The sequence below is a fragment of the Alosa sapidissima genome, chromosome 14 (genome assembly GCF_018492685.1).
Source record: "Alosa sapidissima isolate fAloSap1 chromosome 14, fAloSap1.pri, whole genome shotgun sequence".
Taxonomy (NCBI): domain Eukaryota; kingdom Metazoa; phylum Chordata; class Actinopteri; order Clupeiformes; family Clupeidae; genus Alosa; species Alosa sapidissima.
This window is the reverse complement of record NC_055970.1, coordinates 31,230,362-31,243,784: the sequence shown is the minus strand read 5'-3', so window position 1 is coordinate 31,243,784 and position 13,423 is coordinate 31,230,362. Positions and strand designations below refer to the sequence as shown.

Genomic DNA, 13,423 nt, shown 5'->3' with positions numbered 1-13,423 from the left:
GTTTCCTTTATTTTGTTTCTGCTTTACAAATGTCCTGCTTCAATTTGAAAAATGTAGGTTGTCTTGTCGTGATTAACTGCCGACAGCAGGGCAGAGAGGAAAGTTTGCATACAGTATTCTATTTGGTGGAGGGATGGTGTGGTCATGTGGGTGCCATATAATTTCATGAGAAACAGTGGTTTGTACATGTAAGCAAACATCTGTGGGAACAGGACCTCTTCTGACTCTGAAGAGGCGATAATGAGAGTCTAGTGACCGTCTTCTGAATGGACTCCATCTGCCACTGAAAGGCCATTAACGGGCTCAGCAGCTCAGACCCCAGGGCCGTCTGCTCTCAGCAGACCACTGGTGACTCAGTGGGCTGCAGTGGGCTCCCACTGTCAGTCCATGGTGTATGGTCGGTTTATCCCAACTGTTTGTGCCAGACAAACCAGACACTCCATTTTATTTTGGTTATTTTTTGGGCTGCATCTTCTCAGCCAGACTGACATTGAACAGACATGTCACAGTTAAACCATTTGTCTATTTTAACTTGAAATATTTACTTTTGGAGTCTATGTGTGATTTCTGTCCTCTATCAGTGGATTAGCTTAAGAGCATTCAGTGCATGACATACTCACTGCTCTGAAAACAAGACCCATAGTGCCCTCTACTGTCAAAAAAGATACCAGCATTCAAGTACTTGCAAAAGTTACACAAAAAACACACACAATTATTTCATATTTCATCAAATAATGTATATTTAATTATATTCTTTAACATGCAGTCATAACACAAAACACACATGAAATGCATAGCCTAAGCCATGCAGAAAATACAGCAAAATAGCCAATATACATCAAATTCATGAAATCATTGCAAAATCATAAAAGTGGTTACAAATAGCAGATAAATACAGCAAACATCACAACATCAAATTTCTACAGTATTGAGACATTAGGCTTTTCCTGGGTTGCTCCTTAAGCGCTTCCGTGGAATGAAGCGCACCATCATAGAGGCTTCGTCTTCTTCCACTGGCTGCTGGGAGAGGTTGTTGGTTTGAGGAATGTTTTCGACAGTGCAATCGTGCCGCGGACACACGGAATAGCGGGAAAGCAGCGTCACCAAGATAGACTTCATCATCACCATGGCGATGTGTTTCCCCACACAGGAGCGCGGCCCTGAGCCGAAAGGCTGAAAGAATCGATTGGGCACCTGGCCAAGAGAGCAAACAATGAGAGGAGCTGTTTTTCTTAAGGTAGAACTATAAAGAGTATTTTCTGTTTTAATCTGTTACAGAACTTTCTGCAAATCTATATCATAAGGCAGCAAGACTGGCTTTGAAGTATTAATGAACCATTTTTGAGAAATATTTCCTCGCACTTACATTTTTGTCGAAGTTGTCCAAACTAAATTCATTTGGTTTCAGGAAGAACTCTGTCTTGTGCATGCGGCCTACGTTCAGGATGATGTTGGTTCCTTTGGTCACCTTGTAGCCGTCGATAATATCATCAGCCAGTGCCCTGCGCATGGTGAAGTCGACCACTGGGTGGAACCTCAACGACTCGTTGATAAAGCTCTCCAGTACTGTTAGCTTGGGGAGGTCAGCATGGCGGAGAGGCTTGTCACCTGCACCATGAACATTAACATATTGAATGAGATTGAATAATATATTATTGGGGCAACTGAATACTGCAAGGCTGTGACCATTATTGAGGAATGATTTTTAACAGTAACTTATGAAACAGTGTATCACTTAACGTACCTATCATAGTGTCCAGCTCGTCCAGAATCTTCTTTTCCACCTCAGGGTGCTGCTTGAGGAGCAGCAGCATGAAGAAGAGGCTGATGGAGAGGGTGTCTGGAGCAGCGATCACCATCTCCAACACACACTGGCACACATTGTCTGCACTCAGCTCCCCATGGTTCTGTAGGAGACACACACAAGGGAAGAGCAGAGGTAAGGATGAGCAACTTCATCACACTTCTAATGCATTAGGGATGCAGGCTATTAGATTCTAACAGTCATGCATCACCAAAGCTTTATGTCTGCAATGCAGTGTACAAAATCATTAAATGCTGCTAAATGCTGTCACCATACATGTAAGTGTCTAACCTGGGCAAATATCAAGTCTGTAGTGAAGTCAATGTTGTCCAGCTTCTCTGCAGAGCGCAGCATTGTCCGTTTCTCCTCAATAAGGCTCTCAATTGTGTCTTGAAGTTCCTTACTGAAGTTAAAATCAAGAAAATAAAAAGTTGATTAATAGTATTTCAGATATTTGATACGAGAGGTTTCTGGCAGTAGCATCAGATTTGAAGTGGAGTCAAATAGAGGTGACTACTTACGCTGCTCTCTTGTGTTTGTTATGAAGCCACTCCAACTTGAAGTAAATGTCTGGCTTAATCAGAACTGTCTGCCAGGTCTCAAAATACTTATGGATTTTTGAAAGCAGCTCCTTTTCTGGAAAAAAAGAATAAAAGGCATTTATGAAACCATTTTGTTCCTGTTTATCCCACTTCAAAACAAAAAATGTTTCATGTTTACCAAAAATGAAATATCAGTATCGTTGACAGAACAATGCACACACAGGGGCACACACATAGGGGCCTGACTGACCATTGAATGGGACTCCCAGGAAGAGTCTGTTGGAGATGTCCACCACCACGCAGCGCAGCAGGGTGAGCACGTCCACGTGGCCCTCCGCGCTGCGCAGCTCCTGCAGCTGCTCCAGCTGCTTCAGGGTCGAGGACGCGCAGATCTCCAGAGTCTTCTGCAGCCCCGGACCTGTCAGGGCTAAACGCACCAACACAGTCACCACACGCCATGGAGAATGAAAGGACAATCACCATGTACGTGTATCCATGACTCTGCCATTTTAGTATTATAGTAGGTATTCCAACAGTATTTTAGACTGAACAAATTCAGCAGAATTTTTAAAGAATTGTTACCTTTTGCATAGAAGGCTCGCACTTTCTTCCAGAGAGTAACATTTGAGTTGAAGATAATCCCTCTGTCATGCATTCCTATACACTGCAGGCCCTGCTTACTGCCAAACCTGGCTGTGTACTTGGACTGCTTCAGGACATGATACACAGCAGAGGACCTATCACACAAGTAGGCCACTATTAATATATGCAATAATTACCTGCCACAGATTAAAGGCTTCACAACAGCTGCATTTACTGTATATAGGAAACACTTTTAGGACACTCTGTGAAAAACACACTTCATGTACATGTTTCACAAACACATTCATCTACATGTTTTAAACATGTCCAATATGAGTGTAGCTCAGCTCCTCTTACCTGCTCAAGATTAGGGTTTCTTCTCCATTGATCCACACTCTGACAATGTCTCCATATTGTTTATTGTAATAGTTGCTTGCTGTTCCAATCCCCGTCCAAATGAAGCGTGAATAAGACATCAGAGGTCCTAATCCCAAATAAAAGGAAGGTCCTGCAGGGTAGAAATGTCAAAACTGAATACCCAAACCTTTTCATATTGACCATGAAATATCTATGGGCATAATCCAAGAAACATATCATAGCCTGTTTGAAATTCTTCATAGAATTGTAAATAGTTATGTACCATTACGTAATGTATCCCAAGATCTCATTTGTAATCATAGACAAGAACATTATGTCAACACTTCAGGCAAGCACACACATACAGTACACACACACACAGAAAGAGAAAGAGAAATGGTTGTTGGGGTCTGTGGTACTGACCTGGCAGAGAGGACTTCTCATTCAAGTTGAGCAATGCCACCAGCAGGCCGAGCATGAGCAGCAGTGCGGCCGTAGTCCCAGACACGCTCTCTGGCAGGCTGTGTGTCGTGTTCAGTGGCCCGCTGAACCACAGCTCCGTCATCGTCTGGTCCATGTGCAGCTGATCAATGGTGTGCATGCACGGCTGTAACAGATCCGCTGCCATTTAAACTGTATAGAATATTATCACCAACAGGTCCCTGCAACAGTGAACAGCTTCTAGATTCTGATGTCCTCTCAGTGGTTCAGTTTTGGAATGGGTCGCCTTTTATACGAAAGACACAGAGAGGAGGTAGGTCAGGATAATGCAAAAGTCATAACAAAAAAGGAACATATCAAACAAACCCAGGGTAGCCTTGCCTCTGATTCTCCTCCAACTTCTCATGTCCTTGAGAATGTTGCAACTGAGTTTTCAAAGCAACTCTTCTTGGTTCGTAACCATATGATTTAGCATCTAAAAAAGGACATAATATTTACATAATCAGAGTAGTAAAATACTTTGTCAGAGTGAAAACATGCTTTTAAAAATATTTTTCTTCTCAAGCACTTACTTTATACAATTTTGAACATGTCCTAATGCTATGATTTTGTTTTCATCATTGTGCAGTGTAAACTGCAAGTTTCATAAATGTGTTGTGAAATTCTACTACATTATGTATTTTATTCCTTTTTCAGCCATTTCCTGCCTGATCTGTTGTAATGTTGTCTGGCATCGCAATTTAAATCAGTAGAGGGAAGCATGTAATCAGTGTGCCACCAATAGAACCAGTTCTTCCTTCTGAATATTTTTAAAAATTGTTTAAAAAGCAAAGAAATCTTCTCTGTCTGTTATTAACGAGTGTTGGTAGGGATGTAAAAGATGTACAAACAAAACAGGGTTCTCCTTATTGTGTGTGTATTTCATGTGATGTCACCATAGCTCTTGGAAATTCATATAATTTCAATGTTCACCAGCTGGTGGCAGGTTTGAACATTTCTAAATATAAAATTCTTTGGCAATGTACAACTCTCAAGATAGGTTTATGATGGAGAGAATGAGTGGCAAGGCCCCCCTGCCTGTTTTAAGATTTATCTTACTACTCCCAGTTACTATCTTGAATATATCATGATATCTGCGTAACTATACAAGAATGTTAATAATTTAGTAATAATTAGAAATAAAATAGAGTAAATCCTAATTAACCCTTAGACATTGACAGAAAATCTTTTTCATATAGCAATCTGCAAATTAAATTTGTGGATATTTGCCATCAAGATACTATCATTTATGCAATTCTTTTAGATTCGCAGTGTGAACAGACAATTTTATAACAAACTTTATTGGAATTCCATAATTTTTCCCCTCTTAAAATAAAAGCAGTCATCTTTCTCTTTGTACACACGATAACAGACTTTGTTCATATTATTTATGTCAAAGGACGTCTGTGTTGTCAGAGGGCCCTTTGTGCCATAAAATGTGGATAAAAGGACTCTGTGAATTCACTTGACGCCCACACTCTCCATGATGGAATCTGCCGGAATCCCATGGAGATCTTTATACGTGCGTTGTCCAGCAGCTCAGATCATGCTGTCTGTATAAGTACAAGTCCTGTGGACTGAAATGAGTTGTCATTTTCAGGCCATACAGCATGATTGAGCTATGGAGGAATTCTAGGACTTTCTCTCAGACCTCCCACTCTGAATGCCAAATGAAATCATTATTGAATCATTAATTCATGTTAACATAACCTTGTCTCTATCTATAAATGTTTCTGAAATAATTGGGCGAATCATGTTGCTACTTTGCCCTCAACATCTTTCTTTGCTTCTTCTTACATGCCAGTTTGGTGTGTTAAGAACACATTCACCTTTATCAGGTCCAAAGAAAGTAATTTTTCAGAAATACACAAAATAGAGTCATGAAAGATAAAACCCGGTCTACTCCTTCTAACATTTCAGACAAGGAGCTATTAAGTTGCTGGAACATGGATGACTGCTATTTGAAAAGGTACATGAATGAGCTCTCTGTGTCTCTCTCTATTCTTTATGAGTTTGAATAGTGAAAGTTGAAAAGTTGAACTGTGGATCATCAGTTACTGTGATGGTGACATGCTGAATAGCAGAATTATACTCCTATAGAAGTGTTATAGTCAATGCTCTTATGAGCAGGAGTTTTTGTGCCATACTTTCTTTTATTATTATTATTATTAATATTATTATTATGAATAATATTATTATTTATCCAAAATCTTATGTAAACAGTATGTAAACAGTACAGTACTTACATAAAATCTGTCAAAAACTGAAAAGACCAAATCAAAAACAGAATAGCATTCAAATAACTGCATCATGTATGGATAATGAACAGCATGTGTGTCACCATGGCAGAGTTCAGTGAATGAGAATGGGTACATTTTCTAGGAAAACGTCAGCCTTTGGACTCGTGTTGCCCACTCAGTCCTCCTCTGCAGTTTGAACTAGAAGGTGACGAGTGTCCAGTCTCTGATGCGTCACTTTCCCTGATGCCCACTGACCCAGCCGCCGCTGCCGCAGTGTCCTAAGATGTTTTAGCTGGCGGTCAAGCGACTGGCCGAATAAAAACACAGCCAGCTGCTCAGCCATCTGCAGTAGTGTAGGTGGCTGCAAGGTTCCCTCTCACCACATGTGCCAGCAGGGAAGGAGAAAGAGTGTAGTGTTCCTCACCAAACATACTGCCAAACCACTTCCCTCTGCTTTCTCACGACACCAGGGGGATAATTGCCTGTATTCACATGTCCTCAATGTGTAAGGCGTGCAGTAGTAAGTCATTTCCACAATCTTCATTCCACCTTGAAACTTGATAGATTTTCTCTTGACATCTTCCAACCTTCCAGCCCATGGTGACAGTTTGTAATTAGCAATGTAACCCTGAGCAAGTTGAGTTGAAAGACCAGATATTTTATTTTTCTTCCTTCTGTCTGTTCCCATCTTGCATTGCCTCATCAGTTTTTGACATTTGCTGGCAGACAGCAAGCCCATCCTGTCTCAATATATCTTTTTGCATTTTTTTTTCCCACCAAATAATACATTTCATAACTGATGTATTGATGGTAAAAGACAATAATACATAGATTGATGTATTTGTATTATACAAATATATTCAAATCCGCGTTTGCTTGATCTGCAGGTAATGATAGATATAGATAGATAGATACTTTATTGATCCTCAAGGGGAAATTCAAGGGTCTCAGTAGCATACAGACATAACACACAACATACACTTACAGCAGAAATGGTAAACATAAGTATAAATATAAACATATAACTAAACTCCACTGTACAATAAAGACAGTAGAAGATAAGACAGATAAGAAAACTAACAAAACTAAATACTAAATACACTATATAAGTTAAATTAAGAAAGTCCAATGTGCTTGAGCGTGATCAAGCATAAGACGCTTGTAGTGACAGGGCCAGGACTGGTGAGGTGCTAAAGGGAGTGATTGTCATGGTGAAGGTGCAAACAGTAGTCCAACCATAGTCCTTAGTTATGTGTGCCTGGCAAGGTGCTCAAGAGAGTGAGTGTCATGGTGAAGGTGTAATAAGTAGTCCAACATTAGTCCAACAGTGCAACAGTGCAAGAGTAAGGTCTAGAGACCAGCATAAATAATATAGACAAATAGGTGAGTAAAGTGTAATGTAGACAAGATAAAATAAAAAAACTATTTCAGTGCAAGAACAGGTTGAGGTAATAGGGTTATAGCCATTCATTCATTTAGTATTGTATCAGAAGCCTGACCGCAGCCATTGATCATGTGTGCTAATATAGCATGAAAAACAGTGTAGCAGTAAAACAGTAGTGAAAACATTAGGCTGTGTACAATAGTAAAACAGTAGTAAAAAATTGGCAGGGCAGCCTGCTGTGGTATCCATATTGTAGAGAGCCTTTCTTTTCAGCACTAATGGGCGTAGGGGCTGCACATGGCTGGACAATCATAATGCAGAACGACTGCACCAGGTTTGGCTGAGAGCTCCGACTGGCCGCCTCACCACAGTGCCGTCTAAAAGCCCAGCAGTACTGAGGTGGCTTTGGGTGAAAGGGCAGTGGGCCACTTTAGCATGGACATCCCCAGGGGACACATTTGAACCACCTATGAGCCAGAGATGGTCCTACTCCCAGTGCTGTCACTTTGCCACAAGCTCCTCAGACACGGCGGCATGGATGTGTGCTGATGGTTGGCAGTGACCTATAGCTGCCGGGTGCATGGGGAGCAGTCTTGGCAGGGCCAAATGCATAGACTGGTGAAACAATGGTGCATTTAATATACGGAGGATTTATCATTTTGAATGGTATGTTGATTCATTGAAATTTATGGATTCTTAAGTAATCTTTGTGAAGCATACATTCACAGCATCCTTTTTTTTTGTATTCAGTATTTGTTCTGTTCATTATTAAGCATATGCCGTCTTATCTTGTCCAGCATTTCATTTCATTTGACAAAAGTAGATGTTGCCTCCAATATCTAATCTCTTACATTTCTACAATTGTATGTTATTATAATTATCATTAATCGTTAATTTATCCGAGCATTCTCGGATTATCCATCAACAGGAAATGATTTTTGGAATTTCAAAAGAGGAGCAACATATTGCTTTTTGACATAAATTCAAGTGACACACAGATAAAAAATTGTGTGAACAACAACATTCAACATTTGCCCTTGGTCTCCACCCCCCCTAACCCTTCCACATCAGCAAATGCTCTGTTCATATGAATTATGTCATAGACGGGCCACAGTTACACACCAAAGAATGGGCACAACTGCATATAAATCAGGTGACTGCACAAGAAGGGGGTTCTTCTCGAGAGGCTCCAGACTGTAATACCAACTCTGTGTGCCTTTGGACAGAACAAGGACAGCATTTATCCTTTCTGCTCACTGCCAAACTGCCCAGAGTAGGTTCTGTATCGCCCAGACAAAGGAGTGTGGATGCAAACACAAACTTTTGGGCATTTACGCTGACAGCGGCACTGATGCTAACGGAACTCCCGGACACGAGTAGAAGAGGAATCATGAAGCTCAGCAGCCACAAGCTGCCGTGGATGGTACAGTTTCTGTTGTACGGCACCTGTGTGCTGACCCTGGTCAACTCAGGGGGGCTGTTCGTCCTCCTGGTCCAGCAGACCCAGCTGTCTGCCCGGCTCGTCCTTCTGGAGGGCCGACTGCAGGAGATCTCGGAGAGCTCCGTGGTGGAGTTCCTGTCCCAGGTCAGGGGCCCCGAGGACCAAGGGGAGCCGTCCCAGAGCTCACGCAACAAGAGGAGCCAGGAGCTGCACCACGCGCAGGAGGAGCTGCTCCACGCCACTCAAGGTGTCCACCATGGACAGGGCATACACAGAGCGGAGCAGCAAGGGGACATGATGATGATGATGACCTACTCCATGGTGCCAGTAAGACAGACTAAATATCTATTTACATCTATTTGCTATTCTGGAGGATTATATGTAATTTTATAATAACAACAAAAATATTATTATTTGTAGATATCATAATATAATAATAATAATAATAATAACAATAATAATAATTATTATTATTATTGTTGTTATTATTATTATTATTTTAGGCTGTTACACATTAATATTGTCTTTGTACTTAGGATAACACTCAATGGCCACATGTTATATAATGTAGCTAGGATGGTCACACTGACCATTATGCTCATTCATAACAGATTTGCTTGACTAGATGGCACACAATTTGCCACTTGCAGAATTTAATGTTTTGCTCAGTTTCCTGTATTTGTTCCTAAAGAGTGTAGTGTCAACTGTGGCGTGAACCTGTTCAGTCATGTGTGTAAATAAGTTACGTAATAAAAAAGTACAATAAAAAGGGTGCTAAGGATGATGTTTAATCATATATAAGAACAGTTTAAAAATACAAATTATATGAAATGTCATGCATTATATTATTCTTAACTTCTCTACACAATCTTAACATCTCTTTTATCTTTATGATTTGTATTTTCTGTTGTAGGTGAAGATCCTATTAGACATCTGTAACAGCACAAAAGGAGTCTGCCTCACTGGTAATTGTAAATGAATGCATATGCAATGCAAATGATATAAATATTATCCCAGACAGAGACATAATTCTCTGTTGGCACAGAGTTGATTGTACATGTATATTCAGAAATGGATTCTAACATAATTTTACATGTTCATGTTTAAGGGCCTCCAGGACCAGCAGGTAAGACATCCACTCACACAAAAGAAAAGAAACAACCAGAAGACATGTCCTAAATAACTGTGCCAAATGTGTCCATTAGCTGCTGTCCTACAGTCATGCTGTGCATTACAGGTCTGCCTGGCACTGACGGGATGCCTGGGCACAATGGGACAGATGGATTACCGGGGCCTAAAGGAGAGCCCGGGGTGGAGGGGAGACGAGGGAAAAGAGGTCAGGCATCCATCAGAGACATTTCTCTCTCTCTCACTCTCTATCGCCTTCACTCTCTCTCTCTCTCTCTCTCTCTCTCTCTCTCTCGCTGTCTGTCTGTCTGTCTGTGCATTAGCCCCGTAGACAGGTGAAGCAGAAGTGATGGGCAGGCTAAAGGACAGGGCCCCAGTGCCACAGTGAAATGAGAGCACACGCACTGCACTGGCCTCCTTCAGTCAGCCAGTCTGTGGAGCTCCCTGACAGTTGGCCAGCATCGGCCCCGATGCTCTGATCTGATCTGATCAGACGGCGGCCTGGGCTTCAAGTGGGCTCGTGCAGTCAGACCAGTGTGGTGTGAAGAAAGGCAGGCCGTGAAGAATGGCCTCATCAGTGCAGGGTGGCATTCATAACTGCGGTCTCCACCACTTCCGCTCGCTCTCCAGCTGCACTTAACAGCCTGCCCACATGGTCTGAGACCTTTTCTGTCTTATGCATGAAAGACGTTATTCATGCTTTACTGGACTGGTTCTTAGAAACCACTGGAAATTCCTGTCAGTTGCTTTTGTAAGTGATGTTCTGTACTGATAAGGCCACTATTATTTTAGCTATGCACACAATTTAACCACAGTTTAATAAGCTGGATGTCACAAGAATTCCAATCTACATGATGTCACATCTAGTCACTTGTATAGTTAAAATGAAAACCACTTTAACAAAAATGAGAGTTTTGAAATGTTCTTCTCAATTATATACAAACATATTCTTAACCAACTCTAATCATTTAATCAAAAATACAAATCAATAACTTATCTATGGTAACCCTTGGGCTGCTTATATCTAGCATACAGAATAGATATACAGTATGTTGGTGTTCCTCACTGTCACCTCAAATTTCAATCACAAACTTAATCAGCTTTGGCTAGGCTACATTTACTCAAAGCTAATTTTGTTTGTTTAAGAACACCATGAGCACACATTCTTAGGAGCTCATTTAAACTGCTAAATGAGTGTCTTTGTAAGCAGTAATGGTTGCATGTCCTCTGATCATCTCCCAGGTCCTCCTGGGGAGAAGGGTGAGCCAGGAGAGAAGGGAGACAAAGGAAACCCTGGACCACCTGGAGAACCAGTCGAGGCCTCCAATGACGTCCTCTTAGAAGGTCAGGACTTGTCCCTCCGCACCACTCACAGCTGACCACATGTCCTATTAGTATTAGTATGGATGGAGCATGACCCGGTTTGTTATTCGGTAGGTCCACCAGGTCCACCTGGCCCTGCGGGGCCCCCTGGTCCGGCTGGACCCCCAGGTCCTCCTGGTCCTCAAGGACCGGCCAGAAACAGGACCCATCGAGCTCACCATCATGCAGCTCAGAAATCTATCAGTAAGTGCTGTTGTGCCTTGGAGCTCAAGGTTTTTGACCATTCACATCGTGCACTTGACAGAGGATCTCTACTTACTTCAGAGATATCTGATACCAAAAGTGCACCATCAAGTGTTCAACAGTTTTTTTGCATTTAGCACCAACACTAGTTCTAACCTCTTTCCCAGGTGTTTGGAACTTTCCCTGTCCTGTCTTTCTTCTCCCTATAAAGAGTTTGCCTGCTTATCCCTGCTAATGTATAATCCATGATTTCCTTATTATGGCTCATTCATCCCCACTCACCAGGATTACTCCATGCTATTCCAAATGACTCGACTGGCAAAGAGGGAGCAAAAGAAAAGGGGTCAGTTGGGAAGAAAAAAGGTATCAATCATTTCATGAACATGACAAACATTTCATAATAGCACGAAAAGGCAGCTGCTGACAGGATTTTATGTCTGTGCAACAGATTGCGTTATAAGAGCACTTGGCAAACCCGAGAGCATAGCCAAGATGTGGAGCACATTTGGAACCTGGATGAAAGATGCAGCTGTGTCTGACGATGAGCGGATCTGGGTGGCAGACCACTTCTCTGGTAGTGATTGAGAACTAGATGTACACTGTGATAGCCAGTCCACCACCCCACTACATCAAACACGCAGATTGCAGTGTTGACACAGCAGTAATGAGAATAACACTTATCCCATTGTGTTCATAGAGTCCAGTCTCATGGGACTGCATTGTTTTTCCTCCTCCTCAGATATGCATGGTGGTCACTCATCTGTCTTCTGTTTAGGTCGAACTATGCGGGTATACAAGAACATTGCAGCATTCCAGAACGGCAGCAGTGATACCATCGATGTTGGGAAATTCTTTCAAGGCTGTGGTCACATTGTACACGGTGGCTCAATATATTACAACATTGCTGGCACTTTCAAAATTGCCAAGTAAGTTTTGTAACATCCCCCCTCCCCCCCCCCGTCATCTAGCACACTCTTTCTGTTTTCTGATTCATTTACTATCTTTCATTTCCTCCAGATATGAGCTTCAGACCAAAAGGTTACACACCCTGTCCATTGAAAATGCACTGTACCATAATCTGGCTTACCTGCTGTTCAACTCCAAGACGTACTTCAAATTGGCGGTGGATGAGAACGGCCTATGGCTCATCTTCGCCTCCAGTCTCGACGACACCATCATGGTGGCCCAGCTGGACGAGAAAACGTTCTCAGTCTCGGAGATCGTCAACACCAGCTACCCTCGCACCAAGGCTGGGAATGCCTTCATTGCATGTGGGGTTCTCTATGTCACTGACACCAAAGACAGCAGGGTAGCCTATGCCTTTGATCTCCTGAAGGGTAAGCCCGTGAATGTCAGTTTTGATTTCAGAGCGCCTGCTGGCATTTTGGCCATGCTCTCATACATGCCTCGAGAGAAACTTCTGTTTGTTTGGGACAGCACCTATGTGAAATCAAACAAAGTGCATTTTCTCTCTGATTGATGAGGTTAAAATGGGCTAAATGAATACTCAGTTCTTGTGATGAATGAATATGATGTACCACTGTCTGATGTGCACTATAGCGCGGAGTAATCTTTCGTAATACATTTAAACACGATTTGTCCCGATCATTTTTTGTGCTAGGCTGAAGAGGTTAGTGTGCTCTGTATGATGTGCACTGTTTTCATGTAGTGCTTTTATATTGTTATATTGTGCAGTTTCATGATGTGCTTATTACACTGGTGTGTTTTATTCCTGAAATGCAGCCCTATCTCCACCCCCAGTGGATTGTGAATCCTGCCAGTGTTCACGTATACTATTAAATTATGGGAATTGGACAAACAACAGACACACTGTTTTCTGTTTAGAATACTTTAGACCCTTATGGGGATAACACTATTCTTTAACGCTTTGGTTATTTT

At 41.9% G+C, this 13,423-nt stretch overlaps 2 protein-coding genes across 3 annotated transcripts; one reads left to right on the top strand and one right to left on the bottom strand.

Annotated features, from left to right (window-relative positions):
- Positions 1-737: 737 nt before the first annotated feature.
- LOC121682511 (aromatase) lies at positions 738-4,607 on the bottom strand. Its single transcript, XM_042062670.1, has 9 exons — positions 3,709-4,607; positions 3,286-3,436; positions 2,929-3,083; positions 2,597-2,773; positions 2,326-2,440; positions 2,096-2,207; positions 1,745-1,907; positions 1,367-1,608; positions 738-1,194 (listed from the first exon to the last, which is right to left on the bottom strand). Exons 1-9 carry the CDS (start codon positions 3,911-3,913, stop codon positions 937-939), a joined length of 1,578 nt encoding a protein of 525 aa, XP_041918604.1. The 5' UTR covers positions 3,914-4,607; the 3' UTR covers positions 738-936.
- Positions 4,608-5,272: 665 nt separating this feature from the next.
- Positions 5,273-13,352, top strand: gldn (gliomedin). Of its 2 annotated transcripts, XM_042061115.1 has the most exons (11): positions 5,273-5,734; positions 8,493-9,157; positions 9,744-9,795; positions 9,939-9,956; positions 10,068-10,166; positions 11,201-11,302; positions 11,396-11,524; positions 11,810-11,887; positions 11,973-12,098; positions 12,300-12,450; positions 12,542-13,352. In XM_042061115.1, exons 2-11 carry the CDS (start codon positions 8,741-8,743, stop codon positions 13,002-13,004), a joined length of 1,635 nt encoding a protein of 544 aa, XP_041917049.1. In that variant the 5' UTR covers positions 5,273-5,734; positions 8,493-8,740; the 3' UTR covers positions 13,005-13,352. The 2 variants fall into 2 exon arrangements, with proteins under 2 accessions (XP_041917049.1, XP_041917048.1); XM_042061114.1 differs by lacking the exon at positions 5,273-5,734 and having other exon boundaries at positions 8,315-9,157.
- Positions 13,353-13,423: the final 71 nt, after the last annotated feature.

Coding starts and splice junctions, on each gene's coding strand:
- gldn (XM_042061114.1), top strand. CDS start 8,477: ATGAATTATGTCATAGACGGGCCACAGTTACACACCAAAGAATGGGCA. Junction 11,303..11,395: donor CAATGACGTCCTCTTAGAAG/GTCAGGACTTGT, acceptor GTTATTCGGTAG/GTCCACCAGGTCCACCTGGC. Junction 11,525..11,809: donor TGCAGCTCAGAAATCTATCA/GTAAGTGCTGTT, acceptor CCCACTCACCAG/GATTACTCCATGCTATTCCA.
- LOC121682511 (XM_042062670.1), bottom strand. CDS start 3,913: ATGGCAGCGGATCTGTTACAGCCGTGCATGCACACCATTGATCAGCTG. Junction 2,441..2,596: donor CCTGGGAGTCCCATTCAATG/GTCAGTCAGGCC, acceptor CTTTTTTTCCAG/AAAAGGAGCTGCTTTCAAAA. Junction 1,908..2,095: donor CAGACTTGATATTTGCCCAG/GTTAGACACTTA, acceptor TGTCTCCTACAG/AACCATGGGGAGCTGAGTGC.